Source organism: Lolium rigidum, chromosome 3 (assembly GCF_022539505.1).
Source record: "Lolium rigidum isolate FL_2022 chromosome 3, APGP_CSIRO_Lrig_0.1, whole genome shotgun sequence".
Classification (NCBI taxonomy): Eukaryota; Viridiplantae; Streptophyta; class Magnoliopsida; order Poales; family Poaceae; genus Lolium; species Lolium rigidum.
In genome coordinates, this window is record NC_061510.1 from 266859724 (window position 1) to 266883784 (window position 24061).

At 47.6% G+C, this 24061-nt stretch overlaps 1 protein-coding gene and 1 pseudogene across 1 annotated transcript; both read right to left on the reverse strand.

Moving 5' to 3' along the window:
• Nucleotides 1-12652: 12652 nt before the first annotated feature.
• LOC124699438 (cell division control protein 48 homolog D-like) lies at nt 12653-15010 on the reverse strand. Its single transcript, XM_047231739.1, has one exon. The coding sequence runs from the start codon at nt 15008-15010 to the stop codon at nt 12653-12655; it is 2358 nt and encodes a 785-aa protein (XP_047087695.1).
• Nucleotides 15011-15706: 696 nt separating this feature from the next.
• Nucleotides 15707-21091, reverse strand: LOC124703400 (annotated as a pseudogene).
• Between the last annotated feature and the right edge of the window lie 2970 nt (nt 21092-24061).

Here is a 24061-nt window from a genome sequence, read left to right on the forward strand (position 1 = left end):
CTCCCTTGTCAAATATACTGAACAATCCATAAGCTACGGGTCGTGTCTCCCTTTGGGGAATAGAACTTTCCCCTCGGGACATCACGTATGAAAAAAGAAAAGCAATCAAGTCACAAGTTCTGCCAGACTTCATCGCAGAGTGGATGGAGCTGCAAAACACAGGACCCCCAGACTTGTCCAGAACCTGGACCATGAATTTCGACGGGTCCAAGAGAGTAGAAGGAGCTGGCGCAGGAGTAGTACTTATATCACCTGAAGGCGACATTGAAGTATATCCTTCGGATGACGTTCCCTAACGCATCTAACAATGAAGCAGAATATGAAGCCCTCATACACGGGATGAAGATGGCGAAAGCTTGCGGTGCAACTCGATTAAAAATCTTTGGCGACTCACAGTTGGTGGCTCAGCAAGTTATGAACCAATGTGACGCAGTCAATGATAGCATGGTAGCATACAAGGAGGTGTACAATGAACTCGAGAAGCTATTTGATGGATGCGAGGTAAATCACATCGTAGATTGAGCAACGATGAAGCCGACGTCCTCGCAAACATCGGGTCGCAGTGCCTCCCAATCCCGCCAGGAGTATTCTGGGAAGAAATAGCGGAGAGATCTACGAAGCCAAAAAAGGTGCAGAAAAAAGCAAAAGAGAAAACTTCGACATCCCTCACAGAAACCATGGAGGATGAAGAGGAACAAGAGCTTGTGATGATGGTACAGGTTCCTTGGATGCAAGCATATATATCATACATCCTTCGGAAAGAAATACCCAATGATCCAGTTGAAGCAAGGCGAGTAATTCGACGCTCTAAAGCTTTCACGGTGGTCAAAGGAGAATTGTACAAGCGAAGTATTTCAAAGCGCCCCGCAAAGGTGTGTCACACCCGAAGAAGGAAGAATAATTCTAAAGGATGTACACGAAAGAATATGCGGCCACCACGCGAGTAGTCGAGCAATTGCAGCCAAGGTTTTTCGGGCAGGATTCTACTGGTTGACAGCAATCGAGGACGCCAAAGAAATAGTAAGGACTTGCGATGCGTGTCAAAGGTTTGCAGCAAAAACCTCACTCTCCAGCCAGCAGAACTAACACCAATACCATTGTCGTGGCCCTTTGCACAATGGGGACTCGATATGGTGGGCAAGTTACACAAATCGTGGCCAGGAGGGACGGAATACATGCTAGTAGTTGTCGACAAATTTACAAAGTGGATAGAAGCGAAGCCGATCAATTCGCCAGACGGAGCATCCGCAAGAAAATTCATAAAAGGCCTCGTCTTCAGATTTGGAGTGCCCCACAAAGATCGTCACGTGAGAATGGCAGTAACTTCACATCCCACGAATTCAAAGATTATTGCGAAGAAGTGGGTATCAAGTTGCACTTTGCGTCGCCGCACATCCTCAAACCAATGGGCAAGTCGAGAAAGCCAATGGCATCATCTCGCAATGGCATCAAGAAACGCCTCGTTAGGACCACTCGGAAAAAGCTCGACATACCCGGCCGTAAGAATTACCAAGTGTGTTGTGGAGCATCCGAACAACACCAAATACAGCGACACAGAGACCCCGTTTTTTCGGGTCCATGGAGCAGAGGCAGTACTACCAATAGAAATAGAGCACGACTCCCCCGCAGTCACGTAGTATAATGAAGAAACTTCCAGGATAGCATTGGAGGACGACGTAGACGCACTCGACGAAGCTCGAGACGAAGTATTATCAAGGGTAACCAAATATCAACAGACTTGAAGAATTACCACGGTCGACGTTTGCGGCCAAGATCTTTTCGAGTGGGAGACCTAGTTCTTCGGCTCACGCAAAAAAGTCATGAAAAACTCGAGTCACCATGGCTTGGCCCTTATATTGTCACGGAAGTAATCGGAGGAGGAGCATACAGGATAAAGGACAAGAAGACAGGGTGGAGGAGCAAAACCCCGGAACGTGGCGCAACTCGGGCGGTTTTACGCCTAGAGCTAAAATATAGTCCTTGTAAAACTTCAATGTACTCGAAACGCCCGCGAGTTTTCAGACGCACTCTTTTCCTTTTTCGGGGCACCGAGTGGGGCCGGGAAAGGTTTTTAATGAGGCGGGCTCGCGGCGCTGCAATATAATAAAGATAGTGTCAATATAACTTTTCTTTATCGACATGCTCAAAATCCCCGACCCGACGAATTTCAATATAGTTCCTCGCAAAAAGAAAAGCCTTGCCTTGGTATTAAAATACCTCGTGAGTCAATAAAAATACAAAATAGTACTCAATAAAGAAGCTCGGGGGCTGATATTCGCCAAAATTACATATTGAATAAATGCCTTGGTTCAAAACCTCGCATTATACAAATACAGTGAATAGCCACCGAAAACACTCGGGGGCTAGACAAATATAGAAATATGATGTTTGCTTCACAATATAATCTCAATCATGATTTACAAGGAAGAATTGTCTACCAAAGGAAAATAATTAGTCATGATTCAAGTATATCATCAAGGGTAACTCTGTTTTCTTCAGGAGCAGCGCCAAGAAAATCAGCATAATGACCATCTCGCAAAAAGTCGGCATCCATCCGAAGAAGGTCTTCAATCATTTCTTCAGCCTATAGGCGAAACCTTCGTATTAATACGATCGACACCAACTCTTCGACGCCGTACCTTCGCGTGAACTTTCGCAACAACTTAGGTCAGGTCAAGCTTTGAGTGGCGGATCCGAAGCATGATAAGGGCAAATCGGCGCCGCGCTACCAGTTGAGCTTTGACAAAGTCATGGATCCTGTGGGCATCCTTAAATTTCTCCATTAACTCGATAAGAGTCTTTGGTTGAACGTTCCGAGGAAACATGGAGTTATAAACCATAGACAAGGTCTTGGTACAGAAGTCATGGAAGTCGCGAGTTTGAGAGGCGCGATCCTGAAATCTGACAATTTGGCGGGTCCTCTCTGGGGTAGCCCAAAACAGAGAACCATGATCAAGGGAAAGGTTAACAAGGAGGTTTGCCCTAGTATTTACGCTCTCCTCTTCGAGCAACGAAGATCAGCAAAGGAACCTATTAAAACAAAGGAGCGAGAAAACTTTAAGAGACGTAGCATGAAAACGGAAGATATTGATGATGAAACAAGCATACCCGACATATCCGCACTGGCTTCATTCATTAACTCGAGCATAAAATTCTCTCGAGCAGTCGCCTTTTCAGCCTCGGAAGCAGCAATTTCCCTAGCAACCGCGGCCTCGTGAGCTTGCCGAAGTGCAATTTTTTCGGCTTCAGATGACTTACGAGATTTTTCCAACATCACAAGTGTCTGCTTCTTCGCATACTGAAGCTGCTGCCGAAGTTCATCCAATTCTTGCGGCAAGGAATCTTCGACAGGTGTAGTATCAGCAAGAGCTCTCCTTGAGCGAGAAGAAGAAGGCGAAATATTGGAAGGACCAGGAGCTGGCGTATAATTGTCAAAAATTAACTGGAAAAAAGAAATATTTCGACATCAATCACCGAGTAAAGATAGATTTCCATTCATTCCCATAATATATACATGTCTATTACAAAAGAAGGACCTTCTAGAGACCTCATCGAGGCGCTTATCGCCAAGAACACTACGGCGACAATGCCAAAAGAAAGAGGTACGCTAAAAAGAAAAAGCAAAGAGGCATTCAACTAGACCTCCGGCCTTGATGAGCTAGGAGTTGAAGACGGCTTGATCCCGAGATAGCCCAGGATTTTCTTCGTGTTGGGCTTAGCTGCCTTGATCAACAACTTCCACCTCGATTGTTCTATCTGCTCAATGTCGCCAACTTTCGCCCGGCCGATAGTTTGTCGGCTATCGGCAACCAAGGCAACAAGTGTTTTCAACGGCGACCTTCATATTCTCATGACGCACCTTCAGCCCAAGATCTTCTGGTGGATTAAAGCACTTGGCCAGGTTAAGGAAAGTTGCGGGTTCCTCTTTCTTTGGGAAGAAATAGGGAAAGAGCCGCGACAGCCCTCCTTTAGCTTGATCAATGCCTTCGCGTGCCTCTGACCCATGAAACTCGAGGAATGAAAGGGCGTCAAGAAGAGGATCATTGTCGGGATCTTCAAGTTCAAACTCTTGAGCTGTTCTATCTGTCAAGGAAGAAACTTATTGAGCAACAAACGAGTGCAGAGAAGAAAATACAAAGGATATGAAGTGGTTCAGATACTTACTGACAAAGCGGCGACTTTGCGTCCTTATACGCTTAAGGATCGCTTCCTCGCGAGCAGATTGTGCAGCTATATGCTCGCTCAGCGAAGTCTCGGCAGTAGTGAAGTCTCTTTCTAAGATCTTCGACACCAAGAGCGTCGGTCTTGGCCTTGTCGGCCTCTCGCTCTAGCTTGAACAGCGTCTAATTCGGCCTTCTTACGAGCCTCTTCACTTTGCTCTAATTTTTGAGCAAGTGCATTGGCACGCTCGTTGCTAGCCGCCAATTTTTCCGCCAAGAAAGATAAAATTTCGTTAAAATATCGACAACAACGGAGTAACGAGTAATGGTTAAAAAGAAAGCAAGCAAGGCATCACCTTCAGTTTTGTTGGAATATTCACGATACCCAATGAATTGAGCACCGATGCGGATAAGGTCTTTAATCATGGGCTGTCAAGAAAAGAAAGGGAAAAAGAAAGAAAATTTCGATATGAGGAAAATATAATGGCATACAGAAGCAAACAGAGAAAGTACAGACCAGAGACAAGAGCATTGAGAACTTACATCATCCAAGAGAGGGTTAGAAGAGCTACTCAATTGGAGACTCGGCTCCGGAATTGCTTTAGTCCTTGCCCTTTTTGGCGAAGGGACAAGGGGGCTCGAAGGAGGAGTAGACGCGCCGACGTTTTGTTGAGGAGGCGAGGATTCTTCTCCTTCAACTGGCGGCTCCGAAATAACTAGAGTATGTGACGTACTCGTTCGAGCAGCCACATCCAAAGTTGGTGTTTCTTCATCATCATCACTGTGGAAAAAGGGTGGCAGCATAAAAAGCAAGGCAAACAAAATTCTTCGAATAGAAAAATAAAAAGAGACAGGGAACTCACGAACTGATGAGACTCTCGAGATAGGGGTCATAAGCTGCCTTTCGCGGTGAAGGAGCAGTTTCTTCGGGTTTGGAGGTCCCGGAATCTTCGACATCACTCCTTTTCCTTTTGTTCTTTGGAGAAACAACAGGAGGAGGAGATTGTGCTGATGTAGTACCTTCAGAGGCAGCATCCTTTTCAATAGATCCCGCAGATTTTCGAGAATCTGCGGGTTCATTCACAAAAGAGGGGGCCTCCTGGTTGTCATCGGCAATAACGGCCCTTTCCTCGACATCTCCACCCTCAGGAAGAGGAGGAAGGGAAGCCATAGTAGGATGGTTCTGCAGAAAAATAACGACAAAAGAAAAATTAGAGAGATATCAATACAATGAGATGCAGGGAAAGTTCGGAACAAGATAAAAATTCGAGAAGACAAAATACCTCGGGGAGAGGATTGGTGGAGCTGTATGGTTCCACGCGGCACGAGGAGGGAATAGGATCCCTCTTGTTCAGCGAGGAAATTCTTCGAATCAGCTTCTCCAAGTCCTTCACAGAAAGATCATTGGAGAGCCTATTGGCATCATTTTCACCAGCATACGTCCAAAGGGGATTTTTGCGAGCCTGAAGAGGCTGCACTCTAATCCTAAGAAAGTAGGCAGTGATTTGAACACCAGACAGCTCTTTGCCTCGAGTATTTTGAAGCCGATGAATACGAGACATAAGTGCTTCTGTCGCCTTTTTCTCTTCTTCGGAAGCTTCAGCATCCCAGGAGCGGCGGCGTTGAATTTTGGCACTTCCGTCAAAAGGGACTATGTTGTGTTCCACAGAATTGGCACTTTCTTCGTGTATGTAGAGCCACCTTTTGCGCCATCCTTGGACAGAATCAGGAAATTTGACGTCGAAGTAATCAACGTCAGTTCGGACACAGATAACAACACCGCCTATGTTATAGGTGGCGTTGTGGGAGCCATTGCGGCGGAGGCAGAAAATGCGTTTCCACAGAGCCCAGTTAGGAGGGATTCCAAGGAAGCATTCGCACAGCGTGATAAAAATGGAAATATGGAGGATGGAATTGGGGGTCAGCTGGTGCAGTTGAATCCCATAAACGAAAAGAAGGCCGCGGAGGAAATCGTGAATTGGGGTCGAAAGGCCGCGGATGAGGTGATCAACGAAACTAACCCGGTACTCCATTGGAGGGTTTGGGTAGCTTTCTTCGCTGGGAAAGCGGATGGCGTCCTCTTTCTTCATCGGGCCAAGCCTCTTCAGCATGTTGACGTCTTGGTTGGAGATTTTAGATCTCTCCCACTCAAGATCTTCAGCGGCCATCTTGGATTCTGGAGTACTGTGGCGAGTGAGTCGCGTGCGCGGTGGCATCAATGGCACTGGAAAAGCAATGTTCGTGCGAGCGGAAGATCAAAGAGAGTTGGGCGCAGGGGAAGTTTTTGCAAAGGGGAACAGATGTGCGGCGCAAGCGAAGGAGTGGACCGAGGTTGAAGAAAGGTTTATATAGGAATCGGGCGAAGCAATGCACCGTTGGATGAAGAAATCGTGTGGTGAAAAAAGGATCTTGTAGATAAAAGGGTAAAAAGGTATTTTTACTGAGATGGAATGGAACAGGCGTTACCGTACGTGCGCCGGAGAAAGCGGCGGACGTGTGTCCCCCACTTGCACGACGTGTCAACGTGGTGGAAACAATGGACCCACAAGACAGAAAAATCCCGACTATTAATAGAGATGAAGTGAATTTGACTAAGGGAGTCATGCCGACAAGAAAAATAAAAAAGAAGATTGGCGACAGGAGAAGTTATTTGAATACTTCGGGAGCCTTTGGTCACATACAAGTTTTTGCCCAAATGCTCGGGGGCTACTTCGATAAAAGTAAAATTTCGAGTATGGCAATATAGAAATTGTGGGAGCCTACAACCAAGCACAAGTTCTTGGCTGTAGCCTCGGGGGTTACTCCCATCGGGAGCGCTGTTCGCGCACCCGAGAGATGAAAAGAAGATTATATCGGGAGATAATGACAATATAGCGACAAGGTGGATTACAATGTTGAGCCTACAACCAAGCACAAGTTCTTGGCTGTAGCCTCGGGGGCTACTCCCATCGGGAACGCTGTTCGCGTGCCCGATGAAATTAAAAAAGAAAAAAGATAGAAAAGCAAGAGAGTATATTTCGAGTTATAATTAACTCTACATATACTCCCATCGGGAGAGCAATATAAGTCATATTTGACTCGATAAAATGTTCCATTCCAACAGACCGGAAAAGCACTCGACAATATATTCTCGAACGCCAAAGTTGCGATCAATTTCTGAATGCCGCAAATTTGCGAAGGTAAGACCCCGGATCCGTTCTGCCGGGCGTGGCATCGCCGAAGACTGCGCTCTCGCTACTTTTATCCGTATCAACGGATACGAAGAAAATCCTAACGGACGCGTTAGGTACTCGATAAATTTGACTCGGGACTCGACAGAATGGTAAGACCTTAAGCGGCACCTGTCGAAGTTTACACCGATATCCCGAGATCATGTCCGGGGACGTGATCTTGAAGTAGGTTTTTGCGGATTGCCACTAGAGCGGTTAACTAGTACCTGATCCGTCGGATGAACTAGCCCCAATTACCATTATCCCCGTACAATATAGAATTTCATATGAAGAAATATAAAAGAGTTAAAGCTCTCGAATAAAAATAAACAGTGGAGATTTTCCCTGACTCTACGATTCAAGCAAAATCTCGGGGGCTACTGACATAGGCATCCCAAATGGGCCTGCCGAAGATAGTACCCGGGGTTTAATAAAGGCCCACTACCCGAAAAATAAGAAGATTCGGGAGTCCACGATATATTAAGGAAAGTAGAGTTGTAATAGGAAGTGTTGTTTGTAATCTGGCGGGATGAGTTAGAAACCGTCCCGGACTCTGTAACTTGTACAAAACGAAACCCTCGGCTCCGCCTCCTATATAAAGGGGGAGTCGAGGGACGAAGAGATCATCGAATCATTGTTTACAAACCCTAGTTTTCATAATCGTCGAGTACTTTTCGGCTGAAACCTTCAAGATCTACTTGCCCTCTACTTCCAACTAAACCCTAGCCTACAATCCATAGGCATTGATAAGTTAATACCTTGTCACTCATGGCAGCGACCTAAGTTCGATCGGCCTCGAATTCACAACGCTCGCCGGTGTGGCAACCGCGGCGACCAACCGCCACAATGGAGCGCCGAACCGCCGCGGAAGAACAACCGCCGGCCTCTTCGTTATACACGCTGCCGTTAATCCGCGCACATTATAACCCCCGCGTCTACGGTAATTCAAGTTCAACCGCCTCCTTCTTCTTCCTCTTCTTCTTCTTCTTCTTCTCCAACACCATCACGCCATGAGCGACTACACGCTGCTGTTCGACTCGAAGAGCGAGGGCAAGTCGCCCGGGTTCCTGCATTGGTGGGAATCCTCGGCGACGCCAAGCGATCCGGGCTCCACGCCCAGCTACCCTGCCTCCACACCGAGTGAGGACGAGGAGGACGGAGGCGGCAATGGCAGCGAAGGCCAGGAGGAGGACGGAGGCGGCGCGCCGCCGGCACGCCGACGACGAGGAGGAGGGCCAGGAGGAGGAGGAGGACTCCGACAGCAAGTTCGCCCGGTTGGAGACGCAGGAGGCGGCGGACGACAAGGCGGCGGCAAGGAAGAAGTCCAGGGCTCTGGCGCGGGCGGCGCGTCGTCGTCCGTTCACCGACGACGACGACGAAGACGCCATTTATTCCAGTTTCAACTCCTCGACGGGCGCGTCGTCCTCCAGTTCCGCCGAAGAGGTGACAAGCAAGAGGCGCAGGAGTTTCCACGACGACGACGAGGCAGGGCCTTCTAACAAGAAGGCCAAAAAATAGTTTTAGTTTATATGTTTTTAAATTTCTTCTTCTTTGTATGGTAAATATGGTTGAATCTAGTCGATTGAAGTATCCGGTTAATTGTTTAGGCTATATCTATTCAATTGGACCAACATGACATTATGAGTACAACTTTTTCGCGTTTAAAACTTGATCATTCAACAAAATTGAAAAGAAGTAGAAAAAAAAACAGTTGCATGTCCAAAATGCGTCGGATCGCTGGAGGTAGCCCCCGACGCAAACGGACATTTCGCCCCTCGCGGTCATTTTGGCGTCCGCCAGGCGACGCAAACGGACGCGAGCGAACAATTTCGACGTCCGAAATACGCCGCGCTGCTGGAGATGCCCTAAGGTGAAAAGACATGATCTGGCCTCATCGTTGAATCAGCAGATGGCGATACTCGTGTGCTCACAGTTCGTTGTTGCTAATGGTGGTGGATTATGTCGGTGTTTGTTGTTGAGCATCATAGATCACTTTGACCTAAATGTTGAGTCGTGTCTCTTTTTTTTAATAATGGTGATGGTGCGTATCTTTTATGTTTTACTATCTCTTGATATTATGTTGTTACACAGATCGAGTGTTCTATGTTGACCTTTAATGCTTCTTCTGACCGAAATTAAATTTGTACATTTTCTACGAGAAGTGTACGCCTCGTGTATACTCGTACAAGTTATATCATGTTATGGCAGCGGGCTGAACCCGAAACTACATCGGATTTCCTTTTATTCTTGTCATTGCCCAATGTTATGGGCTTGAAGTATCTTGGGTTCATTCACGTCTCAGTTATTTTTAACTGGTCTAGCCCAGGATCATATGATGCGCCCAAGCGGTCCAATCACGTCCAATAAACACCTAGTGACGCCCAGTGGCTTTAGTTGAGGTTAAACCGCACACGGAAAATCCCGATCATTTTCTGGTTTTGGTCACTTTTAATTTTTTTTTGAGGGATGGTCACTTTTAATGCCCCAAGCAGCAGGAAAACGGCCTAGTCCGGATAAACTTATCTAGGCCCTAGATATCAGCCCACCTAGCTGCTATATACCTAGACCGGAGGTACATTTTAGGTATCCTCTCCCTGTTTTCCACACCGCCTCTGTTGTGCATCAAAAGCCGCCATCCGGCCGATTTAACCACTCTGGCGACCCGTGGCCACCAGATTCGGCACGCCAGCCGGATCCACAATGTCACCGACCAATAGCTCTCTCGCCGGCTGTGGGAACTACACGCGGGGTCGCGTACTTCCTTCCACTGCTACAGACTAGTGCGCGGCGGGATCTTCTCCCGCGTGGGGTGGAGAGGGCACATGAAGCATGCGCTCGTCACGACATGTACTATGCGCTCTCTCGTACTCCCACATCGGAGGTGGAGAACTCGGGGGAGGGAGGGGGGCGCCGCGCTTCTTGCGGAACCCTACCTCGTTGACTACTCGTCGCCGTCATCGAGGGAGGTGGAGCCATAAGTGGACGATGTTGCGGTGGATGAAGTGGAGGAGGTTGAGCCGAAACCGGAGCCGAAGGAGGTGGAAGAGGAGAAGGCTGACTTGCCCGAGCTAGAGGACCGGGCTCCTGTAACTCACTCCATCCACACGACAATGCACAAGGAGATAGTTCATCGCGACCTTGCGGCGTACAACAACATGCAGCTAGAGGCAGGCACGCGTATGAGGTGCACGAGTCGTACCGCCAGCGCATCGAATACCTCCTACAGGCATACTAGGTGGACACCTCCGACGACAAAGATTGAAGCCTTCGTCAAAGCTGACGCGTCCAGACATTGAAGCAACACCGTGAACGCGTCCCAACAAAGAAACAATGCCGCGTTTTGGTCCCCTAGTGAAGCTCTGCCGCCCCGTTTTGGTCCCCCGATGTAGGTTTCTTGATATAGGCTTTCGCTCCGTTTTGTAAAAAAGCAACCACACCATACAACAGTTTGAACCGAGAAAAAAATGATGAGGCAACAACCAAAACATGCTCGGCAAAAACGGAAAAGATGCAAAGGAGACCAACCGCAGATCAACAAAACAATGGCGCCCCTCATGTTACACCCTCCAAAGTTGTCCCACCATGCTACAAGCAATCCGGATCACCAATTACCAAGGCAACACCTTCAAGAAGGGATACGATGTGGACACGACGCTGTTGCCCAGACCAACGAATTGGAGCTAGGGTTTCCCCCGGTAATCTAAGGGGAATGGAGATAGGGTATCCACAGCGTCCTTTAAGAATGAATGGCGACACCGCGAGGGTGTAGGATGAAGCAGGCAAGGATCTCTCCCGAACCATACAACTACAATCCCCCGAAGATCCGTGGCTTAGAAGCCCTACGAGGTCCATGTGCGTAGGTGGTAAGGCACAGTAGCCGCACGTCGACGGACAAGATAGATGCACAGCGGCCCAAAAAGCTCGGGTCCAACAAGGCCCGTAAAGCACCGCCAGTTTCAGGCCCGTCTGGCCCGGATCCAACCTGCAAGCTCACGGTACCGCTGCCTCTGCCTTGCATTGATCGACAACCCCGCACCGTCCTACCCGCACGCAGGTGCCTCGCCACCACCCAACGCGCCACCCACCAGCATGTGCCGCCATCTTGAAGCCTAGCCTGGAGATCACCGATGCGCCGCCGACGGCAGATCCGGGGCCGCCTGGTCCAGATCCATCCCGCAGCGAGCATCCAACAGTGATGCACGCCACCGACCTCCAAGATGTCCAGCCCGCCGCCAGGACCTCCACCGCCTACCTTCGCAAGTGGAAGGCCGAGCCACCAACCACCATGGCACTGCCTCCACCAGCAACTGCAGAAGCAGCTGACCGCAGCCAGCGCCGCCCAAAGACCTCGCCGCCCGCCCTAGCTGTCGACGATGACCGGCCAGGCATGACATCACCACCTCACCGTCTGTCATGCCGCCGCTACAGGTCAAGCTGAGCATCATCATGCCGTGGCACCCATTGAGCACGCCACGCTCTGGCCCAGATGTACTTCCCCACATCCACCAACTCGAGCCAAAGGACGAGAGAGCCTCGCCACCGGCCGTGCCCTCAGGCAACAGCGAGGAAGGGGAGAGGGAAGGAGGAGGCGGTGGCAGGGAGATCTAGGGTTTTTCCCCTGGTCGCCACGCAGGGGTGACCCTGGAGGGACGAAGCATCTTTTGTTCCATCGGCCCGGCTGGGGAGCAGCCCCCGATGTAGGCTTAATTAGTTCTAGGTGTCAGCGAGTTAACTATGATTATCATGTAAACTATCTACTTTGGGACCTGAAGGTAAGCAACTAAGTAAAGTATGGTAAAATATATTGAATACTTGGTTTCGACTTTTATCTCCTTCAAGTTCAATAAAACAAACTCTACGGTTTCCATAATTCCATGTTAGTTTAGACAGAAAGGGATCAACATAACGTGCATATGTATGGATAAATGTCAGGAGTCAGGTAGCATACACTTCTGTCAACCGAGTATGAACTTACTGTTAATCTCTGTGCTTTGTGAACGAAGGACACGTGAAACTGCAAAACGTTGAACATACTGCATCTCGTAGGGAATTAACAGGAACGATACTTGGAGTCAAACGAATATGAACTTGCGCTGTTAATCTGTCCTTACGTGAAACTGAAAAACATAAACATACTGCATCTTGTAAGGAATTAACAGGAACATTCTTATTTATTGGATTGTATGCAATGCAAACTATATACAGTGGAAAGAGATACATGGAGATATGTCTAAGGCTCCTCTAAGCTAGAGCCTAAGGTAATTGCTAACTGTGGTTACTGGATCAGTTGTAGAGATCATCCTCATCAGCTGCCACGGCGGTGTCGAAGGCGTTGACAGAAGCTTGTGGCTGCGAAGGGAAGCGGAATTCGGTGCCGAAGCCCCTGGACTGCTGCAGCGTCTGAGCGAACGACTGGTACTTCCTGATGTCGCCGTCGCTCACGCTCCTCCTCGCGTACTTCATCGACTCCTCGAAGTGAGCCGCCTTGATCTCAGCTATTTCATCTTCCTGCACGTCGTCCACCTCCATGGCTTCTTTTCCAAACCTCTGCCTCTCGATGTCCTTCTCGATGTCTTCTCTGATGGCGTACTTGCATGCCCTCTGGCAAATCTCGGTTATATCAGCGCCGCTGAAGCCCGTGGTGAACCTCGCGAGCGCGCCGAGGTCGACGTCCTTGGCCACGGGAGACTTCCTGAGGCAGGCCTTGAAGATCTGGTGCCGCGAGGCCTCATCCGGCAACGGGATGTAGATGAGCTGGTCGAGGCGGCCGGGACGGAGCAGCGCCGAGTCGATGATGTCCGGCCTGTTGGTGGCGCCAATGATGAACACCGTCTTCTTGGCGTTCATGCCGTCCATCTCGGTCAGCAACTGGTTAAGGACCCTGTCCGCCGCGCCGCCGGCGTCTCCCACGCTGCCGCCCCGCTGCATCGCGATCGAGTCGAGCTCGTCGAAGAAGAGCACGCACGGTGCCGACTGCCTCGCCTTGTCGAATATCTCCCGCACGTTGGCCTCGCTCTCGCCGAACCACATTGTGAGCAGCTCGGGACCCTTGATACTGATGAAATTGGCCTGGCACTCGTTCGCGATCGCCTTGGCCAGCAGCGTCTTGCCGCAGCCTGGCGGCCCATAGAAGAGGACGCCCTTGGAAGGCGACATGCCGAACTTCTCGAACTTCTTGGGGTGCTCCACGGGGTATTGGACCGTCTCCTGCAGCTCTCTCTTGACGCCATCGAGGCCACCAACGTCGCTCCAGCTGACGTTGGGCACCTCCACGACGGTCTCACGAAGCGCCGAAGGATTTGTGCCGACTAGAGCAGTCTTGAGGTGGTCGTTGGTGACGGCCATGGAGCTCAAGATCTCAGCATCGATGCTGTCGTCCTCGAGGTCGATCAGGTCCATCTTCTCCCTGATGCACTGCAGCGCCGCCTCCGTGCAGAGCGCGGCCAAGTCGGCGCCAACATAGCCGTGCGTGTCCTTGGCCACCACTTCCAGGTTGACGTCCTCCGAGAGCTTCATATTTTTGGTGTGTACGCGCAGAACCTCAAGGCGCCCAACCTCATCTGGCACGCCAATGTCAATCTCACGGTCGAACCTCCCGAAGCGCCTAAGAGCAGGATCGATGCTGTTGGGACGATTTGTGGCGCCCATTACGATGACGTGCGCTCGTGCCTTCATCCCGTCCATGAGCGTCAGCAGCTGGGACACGATACGCCTCTCAACCTCGCCGTGTGTCTTGTCCCTCTTTGGAGCAATGGAGTCAATCTCATCGATGAAGATGATGGACGGCGCGTTCTTCTCGGCCTCCTCAAACGCCTTCCTCAAGTTGCTCTCGCTCTCTCCGGCCATCTTGGACATGATCTCGGGGCCATTGATGCAGAAGAAGAAGGCCCCTGTCTCGTTTGCCACCGCACGAGCGATCAACGTCTTGCCGGAGCCGGGAGGGCCGTACAAGAGGATGCCCTTGGGAGGCTTGACGCCGAGACACTTGAAGACCTGCGGATGCCTAAGCGGCAGCTCGACCAGCTCCCTGATCTGATTCATCTGTTTGCCCATGCCGCCCACGTCATCGTAGCCGATGTCGTCCAGCCTCTCCTCGTCCTCCCTCTTCACCGGCTCGCCGTCGCAGAAGATCTCCGTGTCCCCCGCCACAATGCAGTAGTCGACCGGAGGGTCGATCTCGATGACCTTGAACTCAACGCTCCGCATGCCACCGCGGACGAGGAAGAGGTCGCCCTTGTGCACCGGGCGGTAGGCGTCGACAAAGTATGGCTTAAGGTAGGCCTCGAACAGGTTGCCCGTGATGCCCTCGATGGTGTCGTCGACGGGGAGGACGCTCACGCGCATTCCGTACTTGGCGTCGGGGCACAGGTGCACGGACACGACGTCGGCGATGCGCACCCTGAGGTTGGAGCGTGCCACCTTGTTTATCTTGAGCTTGTGCTCCTCGCAGGTCTCGTCAGGGACGACGATGCAGACGGTGGTGCGGCGACGCTTGCCCTTGAGCAGCACGATGTCACCCTTGAAGATGGAGAGCTCCTCCATGGTGGCCGGGTGGAGGTTGCAGATGGAGTTGTCGTCCGTGGTCGCCTCCTCCACCACCAGCCGGTTCGCCGCCTTCTTCGAAGACAAGGTGCTCGCCATCGCGTTTGAAGAACGAACTCTCTCGTGCTACTCTGGGTGCTTGGCAGGTCGATCTGCGATCGAAAAGCTAATCGTGTTCTGGTGAGGACGAAACACCGGGCTAGGCCTGCCTTTTAAACACGGGATTGCTCCGCCTCGTCCCGGAACTCGACTCCGATCGGGAAGATCTGTTTCTTGCTTCGTTCCCGAGTCGCGTCACAACCTGTTTTGGTGAGTTGTTTTGGCAGATGTCCGACGGCTTGTGGGCTACCGATTGGCTTGTGGGCCTTGGGTCTATTTCTGCGTTCAACACGTTAAGCCTGTAAGAACGATACAGCTTACCATAATTTTTTCGATAAAAGCTTACCATAATTAGCGGTAATGCAACATTTAGCGGTAGGTTTTTTCAACAGCCTAACGTGACTACATCCGAACCATGAGAAAACAAGTACTAGATGGTTTTATTTGTTAACTACACATTACTTAAACAAGGGCTAAACGTTTTCATGAATACAGCCCAATAGTCAATTTATCTTCATATCTTGTATACCAGTCAGCTAGTAAAAACAATCAGGATGAACTACAATGCCATGACAACCAGACACTATATAAGGATACGTGCTAAAAGGCGGGAGAATTTGCGAGGCTGAAATGTCGCAAATAGAAAGGGAGAACAAGAAAAATCGGCATAGCCACACTACCTGATTGCAATATGAATTCAGAGCAGCAAACTCAGTCTTCAGCCTTAGTTGATATTCCAATAGAATAATAAAATAGAAGGAACAAAAGGTGTTTTAGCACACCCAATGCCAATCGGATACACAAACCACAACCTATTTGACTACATCCATAATGTATTCGAGCACCATGTGTGATACATGAAAAAATTACTTTGGCAATAATTATGTACTGATGTTCACAACTAAGCTGCAACCTTTACATGCACTGGCAATGAACTTTTTGGTAAGCAGATTTACAGGCAAAATGGAAGGCGAGGACGGTTGTGGCTGCGAATGTAGCGGACCAGATCATCGGTGTTGTTCTTATGGTAATCAATTGTGTCACTCAACTGCTTGATGGCTTCTCTTTTCTCCTGCACTCTAGCTGCTAGCTCGCCATCTTTCTCTTCAATTATCTTCTCAAGTTGAACCATCTTTTGATCTGCTTCAGCAGCATTCCTAACCATTTCTAACATCACCTTTTCTTTGTTTCTCAAACTATAAGATAGCTCATCATTTTCCTTGAGCAGTTTCTTCTGCTCATCAAGATGATTGTGTAACATGTTCTTTAGGACACTGAGCTCTTCACTGCACGCAGATAAGCGGGTAATGAAGTGTATAGAACTTTTGCTGGAGTGTGATTCGAGATTATCTAATTGACCAGCCAATTTAGAGATCATCAACTTGGAGCTTTCTTTTATTTGCGCAAGAGTTCCTTCCAGCGTGCTGATCCTTCCAGAAAACTGTTGTGCTTCCTGTTCAAGATGCCTGATCTTTGCCTGTGATTTTTCCACTTCCACTACATAGTTGTCTTCTTTGCATTTGCTGTCTGCTTCAGTTACTTTAAGCTTCTGCTTGGCTAGTTGGAGCTGGTTTTCACTTTCCTGGACTTGCTTCTGCAAATTTTCATTCTCCTTGTTTGCATATAGATTTTCCTCTTCCAAATGCCGATGTTTCACCAAAATTTCTGTGCTTTTCTCCTCTAGCATATTTATCTTTTCAATCTGATTTTTCTTAAGTACTTCAAGCTGGGACACCTTTACGCACACCTCGTCATATTGGTGCTGGTGTCTCTGATAAGCACTAAGTATCCCTCTGAGGCTCTGCTGGAGACCACCAAGTTTTGTTTCATGACCTGTAATTTTCTGCTTAACTCTATCTTCAAATTCACTCATGAGCGACATGTTTTCGGTGCATGTTTGAATCATATTTTTCAGATCCCCCTCCACCTTGGTCTTCTGAGATGACAATGTATCAATTATCTTCTGTAAATCTTTTGCGTTACCATTCATGTCATTCATTTGACTAGCTGCATCAGCCTGAACCTTCTCGAGTTTCTCATGCAAGTTTGAAACTTTTAATATTGCCTCTTCAAACTGTTTTTCCAAGCTGGAATTGTTTTCCAGCTGAACCAAGTGATCCTCCTTCAGCTGCACCATCTCACTCTCAAGATTCTTGAAAGAAGACTCTGACTGTTTTAGTTGTGTTAATAATGTATCCTTCTCTTCTTGTGCTACCTCAACCTTCCTCTGTAACTCAACCTTAACTTCTTCCAACTGTTTCGTCAAGACGGAGTTGTTCTGTTGTGAACCCTCATTAGCTTTCTGTAATGCTGAAATGGTCTGACTTTGCTTTTCTAGATCTCTCTCAAAGCTTCTCACAGAAGCTTGAGACTGCTGTAAGTCTGACAGGGCTGTTTCCTTCTCTTCACGAAGTGCTAGAATATCCATGCGCAGACTGGTCCTTGATTCTTCCAATTGCTTTTGCAAGGTGGAATTGTTTTCTAGCTGAATTGAAAGATCCTCCTTCAACCGAGCTATCTCACACTCAAGGTTCTTAACAGAAAACTCTGACTGTTTTAGTTGGGTTATTACCTTATCTTTCTCTTCTTGTGTCACTTTAATCTCCTTCTGCAACTCAACCTTGGTTTTTTCAAATTGTTCGGTCAGGGAACTGATCTTGTTCTGTAAGTCATCATTAGCTTGCTGTAGAGCTGAAATACTTGCACTTTGCTTTTCTACCTCTATCTCAAGGTTCCTGGTGGAAGCGTGGGACTCCTGTAACTCTGACAGGGCTGTCTCCTTCTCTCCACGTAGTGTTACAATCTCCTCAAGCAAGCTGCTCCTTGATTCCTCCCATTGCTTGTTCAAGCTAGCATTGCTATTCTTCATGTCTTCATTAGCTAGATGCAAGATCGAAATTTGTTCTCGCCCTTGATCTAACTCAATTCTAAGATTCTCAGTGGAAACCAAGGACTGCTGCAACTCTGAGAGGGTTTTATTCTTCTCGTCTTGAATTGCTACAATTTCAGCATGGAAACTAACCATGGCCTCTTCATTTTTTTCTTCAGGTTAGAGTTACTCTTCTTCAGATCTTCATTGGCAAGCTGTAGAATATAGTTGTTTTCTCTTTGCTGCTCTAACTCATATTCAAGTCTCTTGACTGAAGCATTTGACTTTTGTAAATTATCAAGGGTTTGTTCCTTCTCTCCTTGTAACAGAATGATCTCCTCTTGCATATTAGTCTTAGCATCCTCTAGCTGCCTATCCAAGCTAGAAATTTTCTCCTTCAGTTCATCATTAGCTTGCTGAAAAACTGAAATTTGGTTCTGTTTCTGTTCCATTTCACTCTGAAGATTCTTGAGGTAAACCTCCGACTGGTCGAACTGAGCAAGTGCTGCATTTTTCTCCTCCAGGTGAACTATAACCTCATTATACATATCATTCTTCGCTGCTCTGAGATCTTCAATGGCCTCGTGAAGAATTGAAATTTGTTGGTTTTGTTGTTTTAACTTACTTTCAAGATCAACAGTAGAAGCAACAGCTTCATTCTTTTGTCCCTGTACTGCTGCTAGTTCATTTTGTAGACTTGAATTCACCAACTCCAGGTTCTCGTTATTCTTCTCCATAACGGAAATTCGCTCAAGTTGCTGTTCGAACTCATTCTCAAGTTTCTTCAGAGAAGCTTCTAACTGATTTTGCTCTAATGAAGCAGAATGCTTCTCTTTCTCTAGCTCTGCAATATTATCATTCAGAGCAAGTTTTGTTGATTCCATTTCCTTCTCTAGTTCTTTGACGCTGCATTGTGCCATCTCCAACTCATTCAAACAATTGGAATGTTCTGATTCTAGTATTGATTTTTCTTCTTGTGCAGCTCCAAGTTCCTTGCTCAGATTGTTCATTAGATCCTCTTTCTCCACTGTCAAATTATCTATCTGTATTGTTAAATGTTGAAGCTTGCTTTCCAGTGAATTGTTTTCTCCAATCAAGGTATCATTTTCAGTTTTTGTTTCAACAAGAGTTTCCCTCAGTTCGGAACACTCAGTATGCAAATTCTTCTCTTTTGCTTTCAGGTTATCACATTGCACTGACATCATCAAGTTCTCATTCTTGGATTCTTGGATTTCTGATAACAAGGTCTGCACTTCTTTCTCAGCTAACTGGGCCTCCTCAAGGTGGGATGACAAAGACTTGGATTTCTCCACTGTATCTCGCAGTTGGTTGCCCATATCTTCCCTCTTGTTCTCCAGGTCTACAATTGAAATCTTGAGGCCATCTCTCTCTCTTGCGATTATTTGCTTCTCGTCGGATAATATTTTGATCTCATTCTCCATGACTATTTTTCTCTTCAGCGATTCTGCCACCTCTTTCTCTGCACCTTCAACCAATAATTTGAGCTGTTCGTTATCGGATGACAAATTTGCAACATCTGATGATAATTCTACTCTAGTGGCTTCTTTGTCCGTTATTGCTTTATCCAATAGCTTCTTCAGATCAGATATTTCCTTCGTTTTTTCTTCTGCATTTTGTTTCAGCTTCTGAATTTCTTCCTCCATACTCTGTAATTCACTTTCATGTTCTCCAACAAGGATTTGCTCCCAACCATCTTCTTCATTGGCTGTGTCAGCTTTTGGCTTAGGAACATCATTATCTGATCTGTCTGCTTCCGAGTCTGAACCAGATGAATCTGAACCACTGGAACTGTGACCAGTGTTTTCTAGTTTACTGATTAGCTGTTTGCAGTGCTTGTGAAGGTATTGATAGTCTTTGTGGAAACCCTTTACAAGGGAAGATAGCTTTGATTTCTTGAAGGAATTTCCAGAATCATCTGCTTCACTTTCAGCCAGCTGATTCTCTTCTTCGATCATTCGTAGAATTTGCTCCACATTCTCATCAACACCTGGGAAAAAAAGAAGTAAACTTTAGTCAAACCATACATGGCTAAACTTCAACAAAAATGGCTAGAAGCAGGCGCCACTTTTAACTGACGTATCATAAGGAGTTATAAAATATACGGAGTAGCAATCATCAAGAGTGCTTAGATGATCAAGCGAAATGGAAACTAAACAAGTAATATATCAACACACAACACCAACAGGAATATTCTATTTGAGAAAAATAATTTTAAGAACAGAGAAAAATGTGATTTGCGATCCCTGTGCACTCTAGATCACAAAAACCTACATGATAATTGATGTAAGTTACATATTAGTGGAGAGGATACCCTTTTTGTTCTCCAGTAGATGCCTGGACTTTCTAATTTTGTGTTTCTTCGTCATGCTGGACAGCTGAATGCTATTGTATCCACAAGCTTGGGATCATCACATGATCATAGTTGAGATCTTGGGATGATGTAACTCAAGATTGTACCTTCACTCATTCACCGTAAATGTTCCAAGGGTGAACTGCAAAATTAATAAAGAGATAATTAAGTCAGGGCTAGAATAACTGTTACTAGAAGAACCATTTGATACGAGTAACTGATAAAGACTGTACAGCGAAGACAGCATCGCGTTTTGGGGGTTACATAAAACATCTTAGCAAACTATAGAATTTGTTGTCCAGCTGAAGAGAAATGGTCAAGAATACACGGAGGCATGCATAGTAGGAGTTTTATGCAGGTTTTGGGCCTTGAAACACAGGACGGAATGAACCAAGCGCTCCACAGACAGATATAGGAGAGGGTATCAATATGCTTGTGGCCCTCATCCTTGCCCAATCTATCTAGCATCTCTAATTCTCGACGCCAGCTGACACGTACAAGGACACTCACATCACAGCGACGGATGGTCATCCTCCAACAATACTCGAAGTGGTACAGAAACTTTTTTAGATGCAACTCGTACAGAAACTTCACTGTATCTAGAATTCTACAACAGGGAAAACAGAGAGAGAGTGGACAGATCAGAAAGTCAGAAACGCACCGAGCGAAAAGATTCCTGGCTCCTCCGCTGTATCTCGTGCCTCTTCTTGAGCTCGAACTGCTAAGATCTGAGGAGAAAGAAAGAAACAAGCACGATCAAGAGCGGCGTATGGACTGCAGTCGAGCGGAGCTGTCACTTCATAGATCGAACAGGGACAAACCAAGAAGGAGGAGATGAGGGATGGGAATCGAGCGGGACAGAAACAAAAGGAGTTACCGGAAGGGATGAAGCGGTTGCTCGACGGGGACAGAGGCGAGCGGCGGCAGCCACAGGCTCTGTACACTACTACCAGCGGTAGCCGAAGGATGTGTGGGCAGAGTTAGAAACGTACGTATTGCAGAGAAGCGAGTGAACAGCAAGCAAGCAACTCCTTCTCCTCGAGCCTCCAGGTCCCTAGCTGAGCGAGAGCCCTCCGGGTTTGAGCTTTATTACGGAACTACCCCCAAAACACAAACAGCGCTCCCGCCATTTCAAACGCTGAGGGACGTATCGTGCGGACACCGCCACTCGGGGCCCACGCCGAGCTGGCGGCGCGTGGGAGCCAGCCAAGCACCACTGCCCAGGATCTTTGTCTCGTCCGAGCTGCGGAAAGGGAGTTCGACTTCAGAACAAAAAATAAAGCCATAGGATTCCAAATTCATGGTGGGGTCTGACGAGGATGGTGCTCTGCTTTTGTTCTTGTTGGCTTGTGATCTTGTCTCTCCTCCACCAGGAATCTTTTGTGGCTCAATGCCGTGGAACTCCAACTCCACCGATCCAATGATTCGCGTACGTACATAGACGCTGCGTTACGATGTGTCTGTTAATGCAAGGACAAAACGATTAAGATTAGTTATTGACGTGATTACGTTGTTAAGTGCAGCTAAGAATGGTAGAGCATATCCCTAGCATGTACCGCAAAACATGCGAAACCGTAGAACAATCGCCGTTTTACAGTTTCGAGCTAAAAATTCATCCAGAGCACAAAGCACAAAATGGCCTGGTTCGAGTTCCTTTTTACGCTAAACATGGGTGGAGCCAAGAAAAAAGTTGGTAGGTCAACACGAAAGTCATGAAAAAAATATGACGTGTCTTATCTTGTAGTTTCAGCCTCTATATTTTGATATCGTCATAAGGAAGCTTATTCAGATAAGCATGAGGCACCGGTAAAGAGCAAGGGCGAGGTGCAATGTTTGATAGACCCTCATGATCCAAAAAGTTCTTCAATTTGAAAAGAAAATTTAATGGATCTTTGCATGTCGTGCTCCACCGGATCTCACCAATGTGGTCGTGTCGTGGCCATGGTCGACGTCCTTCGATCCGGATCTGGTGCGTGGATCCACTTTTGGTCCATGCAGATCTCATCGGTGTCATCTTCTTCCTTGACTCGTGGTCGTCATTGGGTTGGATTCTTTGTGGTTGGATGTGCGCTGGTGCGGCAGTAGGGTGGCCTGTTGTGCGCTTGTGTCTTGTCTTCTCTTGGGTGAGTTAGGTTGGTTCCTGGTGCTCCGCTCTAGGTGTGGGGCACGGCGGCCGACGCCCATGCTGCGGGTGGCGTTATGCAGGTGTTGCATTCCCTGGGTCGTGAGGACGACGAGGGTGTCTATATGGAAGACGGTCGTGGCCTGGAGGTCGCTTGTGTGGTTTCTTTGGTCTAGACATAGATGGCGTTTGCTCTAAACCCTTTTGACCTCGCCCATGTGGTGGGTTGGCTAATCTTAGCGGTTGTGGTAGGTGGCCAGTTTCTCGGGTGAAAGCCTTGTCTGACGTTATCGGTGCCGGGGGCGGCGCTCTCGATCGTCATTCTGGAGGCGACGTCGTAGGTTTGTCCACTTCCACCTTGGCTCTAGGTGACAATCTTGGCCTAGTTGATGGACCGGGCGGTGCGATCCTTAGGCTTCATTCCCTTCCCGGAGGAGGCGTCCTAGGATCCTTGGTTCGCATTAGCTAGTTGTCGTGGGTTCGCTTCAGTGGACGTTTGTTCATGATGTGGTGTTGCTGGCGGCTGTGGTTGGGCTTGGAGCCTCTTCTTCCGTTGTGCTCTGGATTCTTGTTGCCATTTGGTGCTCAGAGGGAGATATTTTTCTTCTGATTGTTTGGTGCCCCTTCGAGTCAGGGCGAGGAGGCATTGGTCTCTCTTCGGCAATGGACAAATGGTGGTAGGACGATGAGTCCCCCTTTTGAAGGAGACGAAGACCTATGTCCTAGTGGCTTGCTACTTCCACTGGTTGTCCTGACATTCACTTCCTCCTTGATCGACGAGTGCCTTGGTGGAGGAAGAGTTGACGTTGTTTATAGGCTGCCTTTCAGTTTCTTTTCTTTTTGAATGCATGTATCTGTTTTCGTATCTTCATCTACGATTCTTCCCAGCACCTTAGCGTGTGCTTTCAACATAAGCTGGTTCTGCCAGCATCCTCTATGCTTACAAAATATGGTGCTAAAAGCATTATTAATCTAATTTCGGGTGAAAGCCTATTATCTAGAAAAGTGGCTTGGAAGTGAGTCTAGCTTAACTGGTTGGGAGAGTGGATGTACAAACCCAGCACCTGAGTTCAAATCCCCACGGACGCGAATTTAGGTTCATATATATACTTGAGGCCTAGGCTAGACCTAGTACTGATACAATTTATCTTAAGGACTATGCTTTAATATTTCATCAAGATTAAAAAATTTAATACTCATGCATATGGCTGTGTCCATCCCTAGTTGGTGCAGAGGTCGGGAAGTGAAATTCTCCCTATTTTTAAAGGAAGTGAGCCTAGATCAACTGGTTGGGGGACTGTATGTACAAACCCAACACCTAAGTTCAAATCCTCAAGAATGCGAATTTAGGTTCCTATTTATACTTGAGGCCCAGGCTAGACATGATACTTATGCAATTTATCTTGAGGACTATGCTTTAATCTTTCATCAAGATTAAAAATCTTAGTACTCATGCATATGGTTGTGTGCATCTCTAGTTGGTGCAGAGGCCGGGAAGTGAAATTCTCGCCATTTTTAAAGGAAGTGAGCCTAGCTCAACTGGTTGGGGGAGTGGATGTACAAACTCAGTATCTGAGTTCAAATCCTCACGGACGCGAATTTAGATTCCTATTTATACTTGAGGCCTAGGCTAGACTTGGTACGCATACAATTTATCTTGAGGACTATATATGCTTAATCTTTCAACAA

What these genes read in the sequence shown, in the direction of transcription:
- LOC124699438 (XM_047231739.1), bottom strand. Translation starts at nt 15,010, where the DNA reads ATGGCGAGCACCTTGTCTTCGAAGAAGGCGGCGAACCGGCTGGTGGTG.